Source organism: Asparagus officinalis, chromosome 5 (genome assembly GCF_001876935.1).
Source record: "Asparagus officinalis chromosome 5, Aspof.V1, whole genome shotgun sequence".
Taxonomy (NCBI): domain Eukaryota; kingdom Viridiplantae; phylum Streptophyta; class Magnoliopsida; order Asparagales; family Asparagaceae; genus Asparagus; species Asparagus officinalis.
This window is the reverse complement of record NC_033798.1, coordinates 32268884-32291942: the sequence shown is the minus strand read 5'-3', so window position 1 is coordinate 32291942 and position 23059 is coordinate 32268884. Positions and strand designations below refer to the sequence as shown.

Genomic DNA, 23059 nt, shown 5'->3' with positions numbered 1-23059 from the left:
AAATGTCGGGCCGGGCCGGCACCAACAGTCACCTCTGGTGACCGTTGGGTAGAATTGACCGGACCGGGCCGGGGGCAGCTCGGCCCGGCCAAAACGGTCAAAAAACTAACTGTTTCGGTCGGGCTCGGCCCGACCCGATCATAATGGCCAAAAATAGGGTTTTTATCGTTTTGCCCCTAAAACGGTCAAAAAACGGGTAGAATATGAGGGTTTTTTGGTCATTTACCTAGGAGAGTGCCTCTATAAATAGATGGAGGTTTTCACTTCTTCTCCTTACACCAAAACTCATCTACTTCTCTCTAATACTCTCTTATACAATCTTATACTCTCTTATACCCCCTTAAAATCTCTTATATTTTCTAATACTTCTATCAAATGGCTTCTGGATCTGATTATGAAGAACAATATCTATCTCCTACCGATCAAGATATGAGTCATCTACTCCTCCTACCGATCAAGATATGAGTCCTCTACTCCTCCTACCGGTGTTAATCCTGAATCTGGTGGCGACGAATCTGCACCAAGAGCTCCTAAAAGGTCGAGATCCGATGTGTGGGTTTTTTTAGAAGATAGACGTCACCAAGGATGAACACGGTAAGATCATCACCCAGAAGGCTAAATGTGCATTGTGAGGCCAGACTTTCCAAGCTCATCATAAGAGTGGTACCAACCATCTCAAACGCCATATAGAAAAACACAACAAATGCCAGAATCCTCAAGGTGATATCCGACAATCTATGATTTCCTAATCCTCCTCTTCTGGTAGTCTCGATAGTTAGAATTATGACGCTGCCCGAGCCAGTAAATGCGTAATCAGGTTTATCGTTCTTAAAAACATTCCTTTTAAATTAGTAGAAGATGATGAATTTAAAGATTTGTTTAGAGATAGTTTTTATCCCGCATTTATAAAATTTTCTCGTCAAACCTGTCAACATGATATTGTAAAATATTATCAGGAGGAAAAAGAAAAAATAATTTCTTATTTTAAAAATTTAAACTGTAAATTTTCTTTAACTTCTGATATTTGGACATCTAGAGTACAAATTGGTTATTTATGTATCACAGCACACTGGATTGATAAAAATTAGCAAATGTTTAAAAGAGTTGTTTCTTTTATTATAATTAAAGAGTCACATACTGGTATTAATATTACAAATTTAATAATTGAAGAATTTATAAAACTAGAAATTGATCAAAGAATATTTTCTCTTTTACTAGATAATGCAAATAATAACAATGTAGCTGTTAATTTTATCAAAACAACTATGTCATTGTCATGTCATGGTGAACTTTTTCATATTAGATGTATCTGTCATATTTTAAATTTAATTGTTCAAAGTGCATTTTCTAAAATTAAACCTATGATAGAAAATGTTAGAACAATTGTTAATATGCATAATGCTTCTGAAATAAGAATTAAAAGATGGAAACAATGTTGTAAAAAATTTATAAGCCCAGACTAATTCCAAAATATGTTGACCATAGGTGGAATTTCACCTATACAATGTTAAGTGTAGCAATAGAATATAAAGAAATTATAAATAATTTTATCAATTTTTATGCTTCTAGTTCTAGCTCTGGTAGTACTTTTGCAATAACTGAAGATGAATGAATAATTGTATGTAATTTAAATGATATGTTACAAGTCTTTTATGATGCTACAATGTTATTATCTGGCTGTTATTATCCAACAATTACTTTAGCTGCTTTATAAATTTTAAATATTAAAAAATTACCAAATATCGTATGGATGATACTGTTGGAGCTGTAATTTTTTAAATAGAGAGCAAATTTAATAAGTATTTTAGGCTTATTCCTCATATTTTTGGTTTGGGGGTTCTTATTGATCCATGTTTAAAGGATATTAGCCTTCGAAGTTTGTTATAATCATTATACGATGGACAGATTATAGACTTAAATGATGGATCCACACTTACTGGTACTTCTTATTATTTAGCTATTAGAAATTATTTTTAAACATTATATGATGAGTATGCAGCTAGACATGGTGTAGCTGCACAATAGTCTACAGCTTCGGCGCCTTCGAGTATAGGCCGAGGTAAAAGTGTAAGTTTTGATAGGTATACAATGGTAGTTGAACTAACAAGTGAATCTGGACTTGGATCAACATTAGAGGTTTCTGAAATAGATGAATATTTATCTGCTTCCTTAGTTAAATGTTAAGGAAATTCTTTAGATATTTTACAATGGTGGAGAGTATATGGATCAGTTTCATATCCTATACTTTCCACCATGGTTCGTGACTTACTAACAGTGCAAGTTTCGACGGTAGCTTCGGAATCCGCCTTCAGCACAGCAGGACGTTTGATCGACAACCAAAGGACATGCTTAGATCCGTATACTGTACAAGCGGTGATGTGCTTACAAGATTGGTGGAGGTACGAGAAGCGAACGCAATGCATCGATCGGATGGCTGGAATTGAAGATAAATTTAAAAAGTTGGTACTAGCAGATAGGTATAAAGATTAGATAATATTCATCAAATTGTAATTTTTATTTCTTAGCTTTAAATTTGTAATGAATTATTTCGAAAAAAGTTATAAATGATAGTGATATAGGTGAGTAGGTACCAACCTAGTTAGGATGTATTCATCTTTTGTGATGCGACGAATTTCGAAATAAATTTATACTTGTAAAGGATTTATTGATTATTAATAAAGAAGTTATTTTTATCATCTTTCATTTTTATAATTTTTGTACTTATAATTTATGTCATTTCAAGTTATTAAAAAAATTATGTTATTTTCTGTAATTTTTATGTATATTTTATGATTTATGGGGATTTTTAAAAATTTTAAAAATTTTAAAAAATTAAAAAAAAACAAAAAACCGGGTCTGTCCGAAGCTGGGCCCGCTCAAGCCCGGGCCCGGGTCCGGGCTTCGGTTTTGTCCTGCTCGGGCCCGGTTTTTCAGGTCGGGCTGGATCGGCCCGGATGGATAGGCCTACACAAGGCTATGATGACCTCCAATTACTAGCTTTGTTTTGATTTTGTCCTCATCTGAGTGGTAATGTTATTAGGGGTAGTTTGATTCCTATTTTGTACGTATCGATGTCCTCTCATTCGTCCAAACTAAAGAATAAGTAAACTTGTCTTCCCTAAAATTTTATTTTCCTATTTTTCGCAAATGAACTAAATACAAGAGCATAAATAATAGAGCATTTCATCAACTTCTGATTTCTATAAAAATAATTATGATAAAGGCGTAGAAAAGCTATTTTAGTATCCTATTCCTATACACTTTTTTTTCCGAAATAAATCAAACAGGCCCTAAGTGTCATGATTGACGACAATCCGTTCAAGTGTTACTTTAACAGATGGCATGTTTCAAATAACGTTATCTTTATGTACATTTCAAATAACGTTACTTTAACAGATGGCATATAACAAAAAGGACGGACCAGACTTCTTCCCTTCGCGTTAACATTGTTAATGATAATTTCTAACAGTTTAGAAAGTTTGGTCCAAGTTTTCAAGTCCAGTGGGATTTTTCTCTTGTTTATAAAGTTAAAGGGTAATAAAGTCAAAGGGTGGGCACAAAACCCTTGTTAGGGGGTTTGCGATATTGACTCTTTTTTAATTATGATTATGATGAGTTCATTCATCCCCATATCTCGGTGATTAGGGGTCTGATTTGTTGAACAAATTAAGTTAAAAAGGGACATCAACTGGTATCATCATTATGATGATGTCATGACTTAAGAATAAAGCTTAGGTCGTGATTTGTTGCTTGAAATTATCTAAGACTTGGAAGCAATATCAAGTAGCCGGCAAAGAGTAGTGGAGCAAAAGAAGCAACTCTAATAATGTGTAGGATTAACACTCCCTCTTCTTTTTCTAAAGGAAAATTTGCTTGACTTACAACAGAAAGGGAATCTTTGTCATCAGCATTTTTTTTATTTACATTTATTTTGTATCTAATGGAAGGGAAGCAAAAAAAAACCAATTCATTGAGTAATTAAAATTACACTAGAAAAAAAAAAGAAGTAAGCAGAAAAATATGTACAAGTAGCTAGAGAGTTGGCGAAAGAGCATTATCAACTCATATTGTTTTCTTTGTTATTTCTTTAGTGGTATGACTATAATGTATATATCTTGTTCTTTTTACTTGTTCTCTATAATTCCTCGTACCTTTCTTGGTAGTTTTGTATGATTACAAAAGAGGTTATGGTCTGGTACCTTGCTAATCATTCTCATTTAAGAATATTTACATGCTTTAACTATTTTGTTGTTAAGATATTTAAGACCTTTTCACATGTGGTCATGTGAGTCAATACATGGTTATGTCGTAAAGAGACTCTATAGTCTATTGTTGCTTTACCTACAACAGAGAAAGTATATGAAATGATAGAAACAAAGAAAGAAGCTATTGTTGAGAGTTTTGCTGAAGATCTTGACTTACATAAAAAATTTACTAAAGTCGGGTTTTTTTTTTTTTTTTGACAGCCAAAGTGCGATATATTTGATGAAACGACAAATGTATCATGAAATAAGAAAACATATAAATGTTAGATATCATTTTATCAAAGAAATTATGACATTAGGATTGAGAAAATTAGCACCGCAAGTAATCCGCTCTATATGATAATGAAGAATGCATCTTCCCGCAAGTTCTAACATTTTCTCTAATTGTTTGGAATTCATCAAGGCGGAGGTTTAGTCCATCAATGTTCTATAAAAAGATAACATGGTCGAGGAGAAAATTATCATATCGAAGTCAAAGTCAAGATCTGTTGTTTTTTTTTTTCAATCCGCAAAGCCAAGATCTGTTAATAAACTTTTGCTAATTGTGCGTTGATTTTGAAAATGATGTTTTCCCTCTTATCATATTTACCTTGTAATAATTATGTTAGGAAATTATTCCCAACTAACTAGTCGGCAATTACACTGATACGTTTGTCTATTTCACATTGACGTGGATTCGTTATCGGCAATAGGGAGATTAGCGTGATGATGAAGAGCGTGGAGTGGGAAAGAGAGAAAAAGACAACGTTTGAGTTCATCATTTGAATATTTTGTTGCGAGTTTAACTGATGAGAGTAATCTCTGTGTAATCTTCCCTTTTGATTGGTGAATTTCAGTTATTAATTTCGTTAATCTCCACTGATGACTGACAAAATCAGAAAAGCAGATCCCTACACAAATAATAGACGTTAGAGGCTCCGGAGGCAATTTCCCCTGCGTTCCCTCAACGCTCAAGTTAGTGACGGGTAAAATAAGTATTAACCGAAATGTAAAATTCAGTTTAGAGTTTAGATAGTTCATTAGAATGGTGGAAGTGGCCTCTATTTGTAGGAGAGCGTGGGGGCAAATTGGTAATCTAACCTAGCAGGCAAAATTGATGTTTTATTTTCGCTCTACGCATTTTAGCAGTCGGTTGGTCGAGCATGAGGGGCCGCCCACACAACATTTAATGTGATAGCAATAGGGCGACAGAATATGGCCGATGTTCAAGGAGTCATTATAACATCTATCCGTGCATTTAACGTGATTGCGACTGGGTGGAGGATTTATGGGCACCATCCGAGGCAATCGGACATTCCCTTCCTTACCTCGAGGCTAATACTCTCTGGCAGAGTCCGATCTAAAGATGTCTTTCAACTCGGACTAGGACTGTCGGGGAGGTCGGCTTGGTTTTGTCGTGTTGTATCTCTATTTGGATTTAGATCCATTTTATTATATGATTTGACTCATCCGACTGACACGTGGCCGATTTTTAAGGGTTCGTCAAATTTGTAATTTTTAAGATGTAACCATTGTTAGTTATACTATATCTTTATTTGTTGTTTTTTTTTTTATCACTACTTCATGTATTCAGTTTTATTATTGCTCTAGTTGTATTGACATTGATGGTGTTAAGTAGCCACCTTGCAAGAAATAACCAAAAGTATCCCTACCAAATACTTATCCTCAAAAATGGTTCATGTTTCGATATGTTTACAGAAATAAAGAAGGCCATAATGCGCTTCAACACTTTTTGCCATTTTCGTGAAGCTTCACCCTATAGCTACCTAGCAAGGGATTAAGCGGTCAAAGCCCAGAAAAACAGTTGGAAAGGGGTGAAGGAATACAATTTCTCTTCTTCATTGCCGTGTGGCTGTTTTAAGCTGGTCAAGCCTGATCACAAGTTATAATATCACACAACAAATTATAGCTTTCTCTTTATTTTAACAAATTATAATTAAAAGCATTAAGTGGCTCCAACTTTAGCTCTCTATAAACACTGCACCTGTCCATCTCTCTCTCTCTCTCTCTCTACTTAACCTGCGATATTTTGGGGCTGCCTCTTTGAATCACATTTCCTGACAAAGCTCATCTTGAATTGATTCCTGAGAGAAGAAACAGGGGAAAGGATAAAAAAAAAAGATGAAGTTTTGCAAGAGATATGAGGAGTACATGCAAGGAAAAGAGAAGGAGCTCCCCGGCGTGGGATTGAAGAAGCTGAAGAAGATACTCAAGAGGTGCAGGAGAGAATTCCACGCGCAGGATCAGATGGAAGAAAACCCAACTGAGAATTGTGATCCAGTCACTAAACCCAAATGCCCAGATCAATGCCCGGGTACCTTTTTTGTTGTTAATGTTGAAAATTTCCATCTGGGTTTGTGTTTTTGTGTGCCATTATGTTGGATGTTTTGAATATTAATTATTGAGATTTTTTTCCCCTCATTTTTGGGCTCTGTTGATATACGTTAAGCTCAATTTCTAACATTGCTCTCGTCTCTTGTTGCCACTGAGTATTGATTTCCTAATATCACAGTGTTGTTGATATAATAGAAATTTTCACTGCATGAGATGATAAGAAAATTTCTAATGAATCCGTTGCTCAGAGAGAGAATGGTTTCTCTTTATGCCGCATAAATATCTTTATATATATTCTGCTAACATACTAGACGTGCATAAGCCAATTAATTCTACATGCATTTTACTAACTTTTTGTTTTTCAAATATGCTTTTTGTTTCATGTAGACTTTGCTCTTTGATTATTGAAACAAAAAAAAAAATAACCGAATAGAGTAACTAGCAATTTTTGCAAAACCGCTTTTATCAAAAATCACTGAAATTTAGACAATCTTTCATAAATTTTCTCTCTTTTATTTTTGGATCAGACAGTTTCTCGTGAAACATTGATAAAGAAAGGGAAGCTCCATCATAATCTTGTTCACATGTATATTGTTGGGGAGTCAGTCTCAGTGATTGCTGGTGATGTCTAAATCTAAAGTGATAAACTTCCTTATTTTCCAATCATCTGTTTTCTCTTTTTTAAAATACGTGTAAATTACAAAGAATCCTCCTACGGTTTCCATTAGTGACAACCCCACCCCCCAAAAAGAATAAAAATAAAAATAAAAAATAAAACAGAATAAAACACAACAAAAAAAACACCCCAGGTTTCATAAGTGACAATTTGACCTCCCTTCCACTTCAATTTCTACAAAATTAACTTGGAGACAAGAAAAAATATGATCATATAATATAAAATTTATATGTATTACTACATAAACGCGTGCAGATCATCGCATAAAAATTTAATAATTACGTCCGAAATGCTACTTAGTATCTCAATTCCTTGCCACCATTTCTTTTATTAACTCTGTCATGCCTATTCACATGCAGTGTGTGATGGAACTTTCTTCCCTGCTCTTCTTGAGGAAATGTCAGCAGTTTCTAGTTGCTTCAAGGAACGTGCCCAAAAATTGCTCGAGTTACATTTAGCTTCAGGCTTCCGGAAGTATTTCATGTGGTTTAAAAACAAGACACAAAGAAACCATGGAATTCTAGTACAGGAAGGTAGAGAACTGGTCACATATGCTATCATTAACTCTGTTGCCATGAGGAAGATACTGAAGAAATATGACAAGGTAAGTTTTTTCATAATTTTTTTTTTCTTGAGTAAATTACAGAAATCCCCCTACGGTTTGCACGATTCTCGAAAATTCCCCCCGAGGCTTTAAAACGAACACCTTGATCCCCCTCCGTTTCAATTTTCAAAGTTAAAACTGGATGTCAAAAGCTATAGGAATATAACATGATAATTGCCTATATGCCTATATAAACATGTGTGTGATATTTTTACTGAATATTGGCGATATATGTCATAAAAGTTGATGATTATCTGACTAAAAACTGAAGAGAAAGGGTAAGGTGTCACTTTTTACAACCTTAGGGGAATTCTGTCATTTTTGCAACCCGTACAGGATTTATGTAATTTATCTTACTTTCTTAGTTTGTAATTTTCATGACATTTGAGTTTTTCTATACAGATTCATTACTCTAAACAAGGGCAAGCATTCAGAGAAAAAGCTCAGAGTTTGCACATTGAGACCCTTAAATCTCCCTGGCTCTGTGAATTGTTGGCTTTCTACATCAACGTGAGACAAAAGGAGCCAAATATGAAGGTGATTCCAGGTGTATTTGGCGACTGCTCGCTCACATTTGATGATGGCAAGCCGGTGCTCTCATGTGGCTTGTTTGATTCTGTGAAGCTTGAAATAGACTTGACATGTTCCATATGCTTGGTGAGTTTGTGATTATGATTTTTGATTATGATGCTTCATTTTCTGTTATTTACCGTGCATGATTCATCAACCAACACTGAGCGACTTAACCACTGTTACCTATATTTGGTCAATGTGTTAGACATATTCTAACATCATGTTTATTATTGAACTTGTGCCTATATTCATATTTTATGCGATATATTTCATTTGCGAAAGGATAGTAAAGCTAATGAAAATTTGACTATACAAAATGGCCTTGGAGCCAAAACCACTAGCTTTGAGCCTTTGGGTCAAAGTGATTCGAAGTAGGCTTTTCCTCGAGTTAATCTTCTAAGTCAGGCAAATTTTATTGCTTTAAAGAGTATAATGAACTGGGTGTGTCTTATTAATACAAAATTTCAAGCTTCAATGTGGGAGGAAATTGAGAAAAAACATTAGCTTCAATGCATCCATGATTTCAAAAACTGGCTAATCCTTGTCACTTTGAGTACAAGATTAGTATTTTTCACAAAGTTTTGAAAGAATATTGGGATTTGAAGATAATAGGTAAACATTATGATAGAAACGTAACAAGGGAAAACATTGAGGGATTCTTCAGGAAGTCATCAAGATTTATAATTTAAACAATTCTCGAGGAATCCTCGAATTATGAATATTAGCATTTGTAGGTATTCACAGCTGCTTCATTTTCTAGTGCAAAATTTGGGATGTTCATTGTGCAGGTGTCCTGATTTTAAGATCTTTGATAAATAGAATGCAAAATACACTTTTGAAATCGATTTAACGTATTAATAATATTTTCTGGTATCGTCCAGGAAACTGTGTTCGATCCTGTTTCCCTTACCTGTGGTCATATCTTTTGCTACATGTGCTGTTGTTCCTCTGCATCTGTAACAATCATCGATGGCCTCAAGGCTGCAGACCACAAAGCAAAATGCCCTTTATGCCGGCGGGTAAATTCCTCTCTTACCCATCCTATGTTCTGTTATATAATGTTGTGAAATAATTGATTAAATGACTTGCAATTATACAAAAATGTGGCAGGGAGGAGTATATGAGGGTGCTGTGCACTTGGAGGAGCTAAACATGTTACTGAGTCGCAGGTATTATTTAGTGCTGAGTTTGTTTTGCATGGAAACAAAACCCTAAAGAGGGCAGTCTATAGAATTTCATATGGGGGAGAGAGAGGAGAGGGGGACGCATTGCATATCAGGAATCTTGATGCACATATTTGTAATGTCTATCAGTACAGTCACTATTGTCTATCAATGCAATTGTGATTGTACTAATAGTGATTGCATTGATAGACAAGTGATTGCACTGATGGGAATTTGCATTAACATGCCAAGAGTCATCCTCTCCTTACTCCCTACGTAATATTCTCTAGATGGCCCAGCATAGGATTTTTTTTCTTTTTTTTTCTTTTTTTTTTTTGTGGTGGGGGGGGGGGGGGGGGGGGGGGTGAGGGTGGGGGGTGGGGGGTTAATTACTACCCATTTAGCTTTATTTATGCAGAGAGACCCCTAAGTGAAAACTTTTTGACACTTTTACCGTCTATGGTCTGTGAAAAACAGTTTTCTCTTTCTCTGAGCATAAAAGAGGAAAAGATTTTCACTCAGGGGAAAGTAAAATTACAGGGTTAGTAAGCTCAAAATGACGACACTGCAGGGGGGTCTATGAGCAATTAACCCTTTTTTATTCCTGATTTGTATGTCAGACTGAGTGAATTTTATCTAATGTTGTTTCTTCTCTTTACAGCTGCCCAGATTACTGGGAGAAGAGGCTACAGAGTGAGAGAGTGGAGAGAGTTCGTCAGGCCAAGGAACATTGGGAATCGATGAGCCGAACATTTATAGGTCTTTAAGAGGTGTTCGGTTAATTTGTAGTTCTTAGATTTAACCTGTGGATAAATTAAGAAAGGATTATAATTTACTTAGTGTTACATGTATGTGTGAATCTCTCATGATAAGTGCCTTGCTAGAGAAAAAAAAATTAATAGTGTATGCTTCCTTTTTCTATCGTTACATTTCTGATTGCTTCAATTTTCTGTTGTCATTCATTATTTTTTAACCGGAAATTTCTTCAGGTTGTTAGTTTTGGGACCGGAGATAGAATCAAGAGAAAATCACCGTGAGATTGCACTTCAGATGACATTGCAACTGGTTTTTATTTATTGCAACAAGGCACTCCAGATGAAGGCGCGCTTGAATCTGTGAGAAATTACTAACCACTCTTGAGGTATATAAACAGCTATTGGATTGTGCCAGGCAACCAACTAATTATTTATGTACTATCATCATCCTACCATTTTGTTTACTGTAATTACTCTTCTTTATTTAAATCACCAAGTACATGGACAAAGTTACTTATAACTATCAAGCCATTCCAATTAGTTCACCAATGTAAATATAGTCTCCAAGTTATAGGAGAAGGAGAAACTAGACGAGTAAAATTCGTCGCTCCTACATAAATTTACTGTACAAGGGAAAAATGCGGCGTATCCCTTTTCCGTATCCTACAGGGAAAATGCGCCTATCGTGGTTGGCGGTTTACGATCCTCTTTCAGCTGTCTGAACTAAAGCCAGTCAACTCGACAAAGAACATCCTGAGCAGTTACGGCAATGCATTCTTGGAGTTATTACAGTTGTCGTTCTTTTCTGCCTTTTTTCCGAAAGTTCTAGCCGTTCCAATCACTGAGATATCGTAGCGCTTGCTTGATCTCAGTCCTGCTATCAGATAAAATGAAAGGGAGATGATAAAAGTAGTACCTTGGAAAAGGAAGTATCATGTTCCAAGAGTGAGAAAACACAATGTTAAAAAGAAAGTATCGTGTTCCAAGAGTGAGAAAACGCAATGTTATTTGGTTAGATGCATATAGGAATTTTTCTTCACGCGTTTAGAAACACAATCATGTTTACCAATCTCTTTGGCTTTTTTACATTTACTTGTGATCAAGAATCAATGTTTACCAATCTCTTTGGCTTTTTACATTTACTGGTGATCAAGAATCAAGTATTATTAACGTGTAGAGTATTATTCCAATAAAAATATGGACAAATTTTCAAAACCGACCCTTTTGAAAAAATATTTCCCAAAAACGACATGTTTCAACTTTAATTACCAAAATCGACCTAGTTTCAACCTCAGGGTTGAAACTGGGTTGGTTTTGACGAAAAAAGTTCCTAAACTTCACGGGAGTTGAAGTCCAGTGAAGTTTTTTACATAACAAAACTTCACCAAAACCTGACCTAGTTTCATGGTAGTTCAACTCCCGTGAAGTTTGGGAACTCTTTTCACCAAAACCTAACCCAGTTTCAGCCCTGAGGCTAAAACTAGGTCGGTTTTGGTAATTAAAGTTGAAACATATCGTTTTTTTAAAATAAGTCTCAAAAAGTGTTTGTTTTGAAAATTTGTCCTAAAAATATACAATGATAAAACCACAACGATGATAAAACCACAACGTACATTCCGGCTAGCAATAGCAGTAGTCAACGCCTTTACTCATAAAAGCCTGTTCACCGACAAACACAAAGGCGATAATCAAATAAAAACAGCTGATTAAAACCTTTTTTGCAAGTCCAGCAAACTCACCAACAAAAGGTGAAACTGCTTGAATCAAACAAATAATAAATGGGTGATGGTCTCCAACAATGCCTACTGTAGTAAAAGACTTTGCTACAAAATATATATGCCTCCCTTTGAAAAAATTGAGGGCTTCAAATAGTAAGCAACCAAATAATTGAGAATCACCATTGGAGACGAGCACATTCAATTAAAAAAACCCCTCTCATTACAAAAATTGACAGCCAGTTAAAAAACCCTCTCATTACAAAAATTGACACATATTAAACCAGAAATACAGCCAGTTATCCTTCATCATCTTATCTTCCCAACGAGGTCATCTGAGAAAAGTTAAGTCTCTTGAAGGTCATGAAATTGCATCTGATCGCTGTTTCTCAAGAAAATGTAAACTATACAACATGCCTGTATATTCACCTTTCTGGGGACAGATTAGTACCATCGAGAATTGTTTAATCCCCAAAGAAGTCAATAGTCAATATTCTAGTAATTCAATCCGCTCTCAACTTCAAAATCTCCTTTGCAGTTCTCTTCCTAAAATAAGCCATGTGTTCCTACAAGATAAAAAAGAAACACGCTTACTGTGTAGAATATAACAACTTCGTCTTAAAGCCATCTCATGCAAAACACCAGGAAAAAAAAATTCCTATAGATGACCCTCTATAGAATTTCTTTATTTGTTTTTTTTTTTGGGTTTTGGGGAAGTGAGTGCACCATTAGTGATATATGCATTAAGATTCATATTCATGACTTGTCAGATGTCACCTCTTCTTCCATCCTCTAGGCATACAGAGGATCTACTTTGATTTCCAACCACAGAATCAAAGCAGCATGGTGTTATATAGTCAGATGAGACAGTTTCACATGAATAAATGCGAGTTGATACAGACAATGACATTACTAACCTGGTTGAAACAGAGGTCTAGACCTCTACTGTAGAAGTCAATGTACTTGAGCATGAACATCCCACAGTCCCACCTGTTGAGATTTAACAAAAGTATGTTTCCGTTAGATATTCCCACTTGATATCAAGAAATTAGCCCAAATCACTACAAGTATATTAGATTTAATGATTAATTAAAACAATGAAGAGAGTAAGATGCACGTGAAATACAAAAGTTATGGGTTTCAATACCCATGGTATCAATTTTACAGACACGCCAAACAATGCAAAAACAGAGAAGTAATTTCATGTAAAAACTGAGATGGCATGCAATTAAGTCTACAAGGCTACAAGCTTCAGTCATGAATTTAATGGGCAAAAAAACCTAGCCAAACAAAATGGATGGGTGCAATATCATTATGTGATCCAAGAATATTTCACCAATTTAGGAAATCACAAATATGAAGTTCTTTATCCTTATTCAGACTTATCATAATCTCCTGCCCTGATGAGACGCATGCTTTCCTTAGATCGACAATAACAATATGCTAAAATCTTCTCCAAGGAGGTTTTCTTAAGAAAATGCCCACATATTCCATGAGGAAAGAACCAAAAAAGGCTGGTTTTAATTGATCCAGAAAAACTACATTTTTATGCTGCAACTAGGTTGTATTATTGTTGCATAGATTCGGTTACCCTTGGCCAACTAAAACAGTACTTTCCAGATTTCTGGGTACATGTCATTCTAAACTCAAGATGCCAGGGTAGTTTCATTTTGTCATGCGGTGATCTTGTTGAACAATTGTGGCTTAGTGATAATGTAATCTCTGCAACAAACTTCCATAATAAACAGAACAGAAGAGGTTTCTTCATTATTTCCTTTTCAAGTAAACCATAACTATTAGAAAGTCCACAGCAACGAAGTGTGATATCAATAAGCTAAAAATAGAAGCTGAACATACCGGTCTAGCAAAGTTAGAGGTATATGAAAATTTAACACTTCTCAAAGTGTAACAAGGATAAAGTTAGTGACAAGTTCATCAAACGGTGCAAAAGAGGAAGAAGAAAAGGAAGACATACCCATTCTGCTGGAGTGGAAGGGCATCCACCATTTCATGCTTCCAGGATGATGTGTCGATCTGTTTATTGCTCTTGTCCTTCACTTCGTCCATGAAGTATCTAGCCTGAAATGTACAGGAAATATAGCTTTAGTGTTATCTTTCTCATCCAGACAACTAGAAACATAACTTTAAGCCAAAAACTGAACGGCAATGCAGGGATCAGCAATATCAGTTAGGTTGGGAAAAACTTATTTCATATTGCCTATGAGGCCAACCACCAACAAGGATCAGCACTTCACAATATAGTTTCAAAGGTATCAATTGAGACAAGCACCACAGTGAAAGACACTAGAAGTAATCAAATCCAGAAGTGTGTCGTGACTCATAATATGACATCATAGAAAACTGGTTCCTGAGGCTCTACAGTAGCTCTCAAACTGATTATAGATCATTAAATCCTGTGAAATGATAAACATGCAGCACATGTTACACTTCTTAGACATCCCACTAGGTTGTTATGGACCAATTGCATTAACGCTAACATGACTGCGCATAGTCGCTAGCCCTCTTGCTGTGCAATGTTTCACATTTCTTTAGGGGTGCCAAACAGGTTGAGTCAGGTCGATTTGGGTCGGCTCAAATCTGACCGACCCATTTAAACTTGACCCGAACCCAACCCGTTTAATAAATGGGTCAGACTACCTGACCCATTTATTAAACGAGTACCCGAATGACCTGAAGTTTTTTCACCGAGGAATCGAGTGTTGACCCACGTCACCCATGTGACTTTTGAGAAACCAAAGTCGGGTCCACGTGCAAATTGAGCAGGTGATATGAAATTAGGTGTATGTGACCGTGGACTGTGACCATCACAGTTCTTTGAAATCTAGAATGTTGAAATGAATGTTATACATCAAAAAAAAAACTCCCAACTTTGAATGATTAATATGCAACTCATCATAACTTTAAAATATCCAAAAATCCCTCGTAAGTTTAGGGATCATCAGAATTCTCAATGAATTTTAAGCCTTTTAAGAAAAACTCCCGTTAAGTTCAGCGGTTATGAGAAAATCTCCTTTAACTTTTTTTTTTTAACTCCTAAAAGCTTCCTACAAAAACAAACCCCTAAAAGCATGAACCCCAATTTTAACTGAAAAATATCTCCCTTTATAATTTTACCCATCCATATCAAAATTATAATTAATACTTTAAGAAAAATTCTTGATAAAATCTTCAAGTTAAACTGGGTTTTCTAATAACCCATAAATTCTAGGGTTTATTTTTTATATTTTGAAAGTGATGAGGGGTTTAACCAAAAATCTGTAATTTCCCCTCTTCTCTCTCCTCTAAAACCGGTCAAGTAGAAATACAACTTTTGAATGTTTTGTCATTTCCAATGTTAAGAAAAGACAATATATAGGGCCTATAGAGAGAAAGAGTCTACATACAGCCAATCCCATATTTCTCTCTCTCTCTCAATATATAGGACCTATAGAGAGAAAGAGTCTACATACAGCCAATCCCACATTTCTCTCTCTCTCTCTCTCTCTCTCATTAATGAAGTTCGAGAGAAATTAGGAGGCCCCACTGTCACCGCTCGCTCGCCAGTGTAGAACTCGAGAATTGTCTGTCTGGGAGATGGTGTATTAGAGAAGAGATGAAATAGTTAAATTATTTGGGTCATATACGGGTCGACCCTCATAACCAGACGAGTCATACGGATCGACCTGTATGACCTGAACCCATATATACCAACCTGTACCCATCAATAACAGGTCGGGTTGGGTCAGGTTGACGGGTCGGGTCAAAAAATGTCACTCCTACATTCCTTGTTGCAACTCCAGACCCCTTACCTTAGCCAAGTTACCATCAATTCATCTAATATCGGTAAACTTCAATTTTGTACCAAGTGCAGGACTCCAGCAATCCTCTTGTGAAAAACCAGTGACTAAACCACCTTTAATATTATATCTTAGAGCAACTCACCATAAAAAAAATTCCATGATTATCTATTACTTTCCACTCCTCTTATCTTTGAACAAAGAAGTGTACTACACTTAATTATCTCAGTAAATTATTTTTCAACAAGTAACTTACCTCCCACTCATCAAAAATCCACTATGGATCCCTGTTATAAATAGCGGTAAATAGCCTCGCAATAGCGGCGCTAATAGCGTTAGCGGTCCCTTCCCGCGACGCTATCGCCCGCTACGCTATCGCGTAATAGCGGTGATATATTGCGGAATATGTCTGTTTGCAAAAGCGGCCAATAGTGTGTCATAACGGTAAATAGTGAGCGACTGCATTCGAAATTTGCTTTTTAATTGCTATTTAAAAGAAGTTTGAGGCTTATTTTTTTAAAATTAAATTCAACCCTTGACCATTGCATTTCACCATCTCCTGTGATTTTCAGCATACTCCTGCCACCTCTCATAGCCTCTGGCACCTACCTTGATACTTGCTCTCACCTCCACCGTGAGCTCCACTTAGGACAGTCCTGTCACCGCTAAGCTCTTCTGCTCGAAAACGACGACTTTTTGACTCATCCAGTCATTTTCGGTATTACGTGATGGTTATATATCTATTTCATGTTTAGGATCTCTTTAAATCATCCAATATGTATTTTTAGATTTTTTTAGATTTTTCTTTAATTTTTTTTAGTATTTATACATATCTAAATTAGACCGCTATTTAACTTTAAACTTTTTACCGTTATTTTACCGCAATAGCCCGAAATAGCCTTAGCGATGCCTCACCGCTACGCGACGCTATCCGTTATCGATAACCTTGCTATGGATATACTTGTTTCAACATAATCCTCTTAAATCAGTAGGTTCGATCTTATGGTACATGGACTTGGTTAAGTCAACCATCCATGAAACATTCCTATCTTCTTTGTTTTAAAACTTTGGGTCAGCTGAACCCCTCCAGATATCTTAAAGCTTTTAAATTTCTATTAAGAAGGACCAAGTAAACACCTGAAACTGAATAGTCTGTGATTGCTTTTAGGACAAAAGTTTCAGGAAGAATAAACTATTACAGACATCGAGCCTTCACAATACTGTATTATTTACTTATTTACTTACCCGACACTAATAAAAGTGGCCTATTTACGGTGATTTCCTGGAGTAACCTGAAACTGTAATAATATTTATCTGCATAGCTAGAAAATCATTAAGATGAGAATACAGAACTATCAAATAAAAAACACCACTTAAGGTTCTCTAAGTAGGCTAAAACAATGGCAGCCAGCAGAAGGGAGGACCTTGTTTATTTGCTCCGAAACACCAATTAAGGTTCTCTAAGTAGGCTAAAACAATGGACAAAATTTCTAGAAGCATGGATGGTCTTGATTCCAGCTGGGCTTGCCAACGGATAACAAAAGTTGTTTAATTGGGCAGGAGTGCTGGAGTCCTGCACTTGGCACAAAATCAAAGCTAACCAGTATGAAAAAGATGACCACTTGGTTAAGTTAATGGGTCAAGGACTACAACCTGTAATGTGCAAGATTGCACAACAAAAGGCTTAGCCACCATGTGCATGCATGTCAGCATTAAAGCAACTTAACAGATACCATTCACTAATACACATGTGGCAAGGTAGTCAGACGGATCACGAAGAAAAATCACATCTACAGAACAGATTTCAATATTCTTTTTCGTTATATAAACAAAATAAAATTAAAACAAAAACAGAACAGTACCTTACAGCTACACCATCCAAAGGTCGAATCTCTAATTAAAGATAAAAACAGAAACACAAGTGGCCAAACATAAAACATTGAAACTACTTTATTTTCTTTCTATTCTTTAACAAGTTCAAGGGTGAGCATATTTGATTAAAAGTTATTGTCATTCTAAGTATACATTTTGTTTGATGAATTCTAGAAGTTCACATTAGCATACCAAAACCCTCAGAACAGCAGTGTCAATGCCCCCAAGCGAATCAAGGTATTGAAAGGTTTCATCCTTGACACTGATAACTGCTAGACACCAATGTATATCTTGGTGTATAGGAACAAAGATCTGCAAGGCAGATAATAAGCATGTCAAGTTATAAAAATAATAATAATAAGCATCCGCAAGAAGGAACAGAAAGCAGAGGACAACTTTACTTTGTCACATTCAATAAGTCCGTAACCTAACTTTCTTTGAGTAGTCCACCTTTTAACTGCATTGTAATCATAACCATTTCTCCCACTGATCAGCTGTGTAAGAATCAGAAAAAATTAGAAATCAGCAATATTTTCCTTTTTCCAACTTATTAACGACAATTAGTTAAATGAATAACAACTAATAAATCAATCTTTCAAAAGCATCTTGCTATTGCCTCTAAAGTTCCAAAAACATATATCATTGAAAAATTATATGGTCAGATCTCATGGTAAATACCAATTTTTACGAACACGGGAAAGGATAAGTAGCAGTCACTCAATACAAGTGCTTACAATACGTTCACCTAGATATTTCTATCTAGTCTTTTTTATATTTATATTTTATAGAATACTTATATCTAAAATCTATTCTTTAATAGTTTCTTTCTGGATTCCAAGTAAATTATATATGAGATTCTGAAATTTCAGAAATTTATCATCTATATTATGTTGAAAACTAATTCCTGTATTGCTCGATCTATGAATTAGAAAATCATGTGGACATCTACTAATAATCAAATATCAATTCAGCAAAAATTATGCTCCAGAAGTTCCCATCTTCACTAGCTAATAGACCAGCCATGATCCTTTCATGTCTTAAGGCTAACATGTGATCATAGTCTTGTTCAGTTTAAAGAAGATACAGGTTTCCCAATAATATAGTTTCACTGTTAAGTACCTGAACTTGATTCATGCTTATGGTAAAAGTTTCACCAGGATTTTTCTTAAGAATCTAGTCCCCTTCATAAGAATCAATGTATGTACAACCATACTAGATCAAACAACTAGATATAAAAAAAGTTGATTGGATATGAAATGAATCAGTTGGTAGTAGGTTGCAGACATTAACGGACATTAGAAAAATTCACTATCTCAGAAATTATGAAAGGATGCCAAATGTGCAAGCACGGCAGGGGTAATAAATGAAAGGGAGCATTAACTGAAACATTAATTCTAATAATAGGGAAGACAAAAGAAAAATCTAATGTGCTAACCCTTTTATAGAAAAATGTACTGAAGAAATGGCATTTCAGAAACTTTTTTGGTTCTCTTCTCTCCCTTTCCTTCAGTAACTCGAGATACAGGTTTATAACCTACAAAATAATAGAACATTATTTCATTATAGTTAGTATCCTGGGGAAGCTTGGTAATCACACAATTAGAAAAGAAGACAACAAAAATCACCTCATCATTTAACCAACCATTGCCATTCAGGCATTGCAAGACCTCTCCTGTAATCTCAATATTAGATGCCTTATGTGTGACTAGAAGTTGACGTCTGCATTAAGTAACACAGCCCAAGTATGACACTAGTCTTCAAATTGCTAATGTTACATTTAGTCATGTACCACACATGAACATAGGTAAATATGTCATATATTTATATAAATACCTTTTTCCACCACGAAAAGCATATGACACCTCATCCTCTTCTTCATCTGTAAGTGGGATAAACACCTGGAATATTTACAGATAACAGCATCAATGAAAACAGAGCTAAAAAGAGTGGTCAATGTCCCAATTATTAGATGAAATAGAACATAAATGAGGAAATGACTGAATACAGTTTGCTCGTATAGCTCAGCAAGAGAAAAGAGAAGCCAACTTTTCAGCAAGCAAAGTGTTATTCCATAACATAAAATAACAACAAGGTTTGTATTTCCAACAAAATAATGATGTGATTTGTAGCAATGAACAAAATATGCTGGCAATCATTATTTTTTTGTTAAAATACATGTTAATCCAATATCATAGAGCGAATGCATCCAAGTGACAAAACAACGGCTTGAGGTTCTATATAAGAATTTCAGAAGATATATTAAGCCTGAACTAAAATGTCTGAGAAATGTACTCACAGATGTAGCCAGTGCGCAAAAAATATTAAGCATGTGAAACTTATAGATTATTAAATACACTCAATGAACTCAGTGCATACATGTCAAGAACATAATTTACTGCTTATGAAATGACTGATCTATAAATGCAGAACCTGTGATAAAAGAAAGGATACACCAATGTAGTAACACGGGAAATAGTTAAGCAATGTCTAATATCTATGTGGTTATTAATCTCAGTATCTGCTTTGACTCAATTTGTTTTCAGCGCTCTGTGTGTGTGTGTGTGTGTGTGTAATTTGCAGTTAATCTGCATAAAATATTTTTCCACTTTCAGCTGTTATGCATAGAATATTTATCATAAGTTGATACCAAATTTGAAACTAACAGATCAGCCCTCTTTATTATTTCAGTATCTGACACAAGAGCATCTCAAACAACAAACTAATCATACTTACTCATACTTACTTCCTAATTAAACACAACCAACAAATGCTAAATGCAGTTAGCCTGAACAAGGGAATTATGATATGCTACAACTATTGTCCATTGGAGCAAACCAAAAAGTCCATTGCACTTCATTCTATAAATGCAACTTCGTTCTAAAAGTAGCTCCTCTAACAGTGTTTTGAAGTTCTATGGTATCGGCCAAACGAGATAAAAGACGAAGCATGAACGCACAAGTCAAATCATTACACCAACAAGCAAAACACTTGTAATTAAGAAAAATTACCTCTTTGGGGTTCTCCTCTTGCGCCTTAGGCACAGATTGTAGGCCCGAAAGCTTCAACTCAGCCAATTTCTGATCAAGTGACAAAGTACTCAGTCTAGGATCCCGTTTCTTCGCCTGTTCATACAGTTCTAGATAAACTGGCTTCTTATTCTTCACCCAGACATTCTCCACTACGTTCCTCGCATCTACCACCTTCCTGTTCAAAACCTTCACCTCCTCCGCATCCGTCGGCGGCGGCAGTGAAATCTCCTCAACAGATCCTAACCCTAATTTCGACCCTGATCCCGGGTTTACCTCCCTAAAACCTGAATCATTCACCATTTTCCTGTAAGCCTCCAATCCTAACCCCTCTTCTCTCTTCGATTCGAAGAGAGAAGACGCGAAGTTCCCCATTTGGAAAGGCTCTCGCTGTACAAGACCCCTACCGCTGCTCGATCCGAGGTTGAAGGCTTTGATGACGCGCTGGGGCCCGTGAACTTGGCGGGAAAATGGAGCCGTCGGCGGGAAGGAGACGGCCTTGGGAGTGGGAGCTGGAATCTGAGGCCGGAGCTTGGGTTTCTTTGACGAGGGAGTGATCTTGAGGTCTGAAATCGGATGATCGACGAAGGCGAAGCAGCGCTTGCGGTTCTCGGTTAGGGCGCCCATTTTGACGATGGAGGTGACGGCTCCATTAATGGCGGTGAGAATCCATGGAATTAGGGTTTTGGGAAATTTTGAATTGGGGGAACTTTTAGGGGTTTTTATGAAGAAGATGGGGATTTTATTTATGGTTTCGTTTTGTTTTAACGGGAGAGAAGCAGGAAAGTGGGGAAGAAGGGTACCAGTGTGAATACGGCAGACGTTTTGGGTAAAAAAAGTGGACGATAGTAGCGTTTATAAATATTGGGTTTATTACGTATTAGTTCCTCATATCATTAGAATTTGGTATGAGCCCCTCAGATCATTGTAATTGCTATAAGGTCCCCCGAATCATCTAAATATGTTGAGGTAAGTCCTCTAGCTAGTTTCTGTTAAAGTAGAGAGAATATTCTCCATTCCATTAAGTTTAACATTTTTGCTGGTTATAAAGTTAACAGGGTGCATTTGGCAACTTTAAAATTGAAACAGGTTAGACTAGTTTTTTTCTTAACTAGGCCAAAATCGAACCACCATGTAATGATTGCTTTACAAAAGAACTAGTTTAGGGGTAAGATTTTGAATTAGAAAGAACTAGTTCAATTTGGGTCTTATTTCTGCCAAACTAAAAATAAAGTTTTAGGGTCAGTGTTGTGTCACTTAAAACAGGTTTTGAGGAGTTTCCAAACACATTCATACCCCTCCATTATTTACCCAAACCCATTAAATCTTTTTTTAACTTGTACCCTTCCACAGCCCTAAATCCAACCCGGTTTAATTAAAATTCAAACTGAAAATCTTCCACAATGTTCCACTTCCTCACCCTAACCACATTTCTCGACGCAATGTTTCATTTTCTCGCCAAACCACTCTCTTCTACAGGACATGGTATATTAACCCAAACAGAAGACTCTTCTTGTAGCCAAAATATCATCGCTATCCGGTAATGGCACCAAAAGCTTTCATTAAGGATCATCTCTTTAATATACTTGATATTTGACAACTCATCACTATAGCAAAATCGAGAAAACTTGAGTTAAAAAGTGAGTCCACGTGATTGACTGCAACCAAAACTGGTGGAAAGGTGATTATTGTATAAATTCAAAACCAAATGTAGTTTTTTTGCATAATGTACTTATTTTAAAGGTGATTTCTATGGAAAATAGAAACCTAAAAATTTTAAGGCAAACCATACAATGGGCTCTTTATAGAAAATCATACAAGGAAGCAAAAGGCCTCTGTTTGCACAAACATGACATATTAATTACGCACCAATCTCTTTTATGATTGCAACAAAATATCATCTTTTAAGGGTCAGTTTGATGTTACACGAGCTTATTATAAATTTTGCTTATATATGCATTTTATAGAAGCAACTTTTATAAGTTGCTAAAATTAATTGATTAGTAATTATATATCATAAGCTACTTCCCAAACAATGAAGCATGCGAATAAAACCATATTTAATAATCATTATAAGTGAAAATGATAAAATAGACGCAGCTTTAGCTACTAAAATGGAAACAATGTAATTTCAAAATAAATAGGATAACAATGTCAAAAGCAATATAAATAGGATAACAATGTCAACAGCTAAAGGGTATCGTATTAAAACCACGAGTGGTGTTACAAGCACTCTGCCTGCCACACCACCAACCAACAGCCCCCCCCCCTGCCACACC

General features: G+C 35.8%; 2 protein-coding genes across 4 annotated transcripts; one reads left to right on the top strand and one right to left on the bottom strand.

The window, feature by feature from the left end:
- Positions 6147-11377, top strand: LOC109843747 (probable E3 ubiquitin-protein ligase BAH1-like 2). Of its 2 annotated transcripts, none has more exons than XM_020412705.1 (7): positions 6147-6579; positions 7635-7879; positions 8282-8536; positions 9334-9471; positions 9563-9621; positions 10277-10374; positions 10605-11377. In XM_020412705.1, exons 1-7 carry the CDS (start codon positions 6387-6389, stop codon positions 10610-10612), a joined length of 996 nt encoding a protein of 331 aa, XP_020268294.1. In that variant the 5' UTR covers positions 6147-6386; the 3' UTR covers positions 10613-11377. The 2 variants fall into 2 exon arrangements, with proteins under 2 accessions (XP_020268294.1, XP_020268292.1); XM_020412703.1 differs by having other exon boundaries at positions 10277-10385.
- Positions 12271-21609, bottom strand: LOC109843126 (putative ubiquitin-like-specific protease 1B). 2 transcript variants are annotated; one of them, XR_002247530.1, is made up of 10 exons: positions 20763-21609; positions 19588-19652; positions 19380-19473; positions 19190-19288; positions 18156-18248; positions 17947-18066; positions 14061-14164; positions 13003-13075; positions 12515-12651; positions 12271-12420 (listed from the first exon to the last, which is right to left on the bottom strand). XR_002247530.1 is itself a non-coding variant. In XM_020412058.1 (9 exons), exons 1-9 carry the CDS (start codon positions 21405-21407, stop codon positions 12589-12591), a joined length of 1356 nt encoding a protein of 451 aa, XP_020267647.1. In that variant the 5' UTR covers positions 21408-21609; the 3' UTR covers positions 12271-12588. The 2 variants fall into 2 exon arrangements, 1 of the variants encoding a protein (XP_020267647.1); XM_020412058.1 differs by having other exon boundaries at positions 12271-12651.

What these genes read in the sequence shown, in the direction of transcription:
- LOC109843126 (XM_020412058.1), bottom strand. Translation starts at nt 21,407, where the DNA reads ATGGGCGCCCTAACCGAGAACCGCAAGCGCTGCTTCGCCTTCGTCGAT. An exon ending in GCTTTTCGTGGTGGAAAAAG is followed by an intron (nt 19,474 to 19,587) that starts GTATTTATATAA and finishes TACTTAATGCAG; the next exon opens with ACGTCAACTTCTAGTCACAC. An exon ending in CTGCTGTTCTGAGGGTTTTG is followed by an intron (nt 14,165 to 17,946) that starts GTATGCTAATGT and finishes TGTACATTTCAG; the next exon opens with GCTAGATACTTCATGGACGA.
- LOC109843747 (XM_020412705.1), top strand. Translation starts at nt 6,387, where the DNA reads ATGAAGTTTTGCAAGAGATATGAGGAGTACATGCAAGGAAAAGAGAAG. An exon ending in AATGCCCTTTATGCCGGCGG is followed by an intron (nt 9,472 to 9,562) that starts GTAAATTCCTCT and finishes AAAATGTGGCAG; the next exon opens with GGAGGAGTATATGAGGGTGC. An exon ending in AACATGTTACTGAGTCGCAG is followed by an intron (nt 9,622 to 10,276) that starts GTATTATTTAGT and finishes TTCTCTTTACAG; the next exon opens with CTGCCCAGATTACTGGGAGA.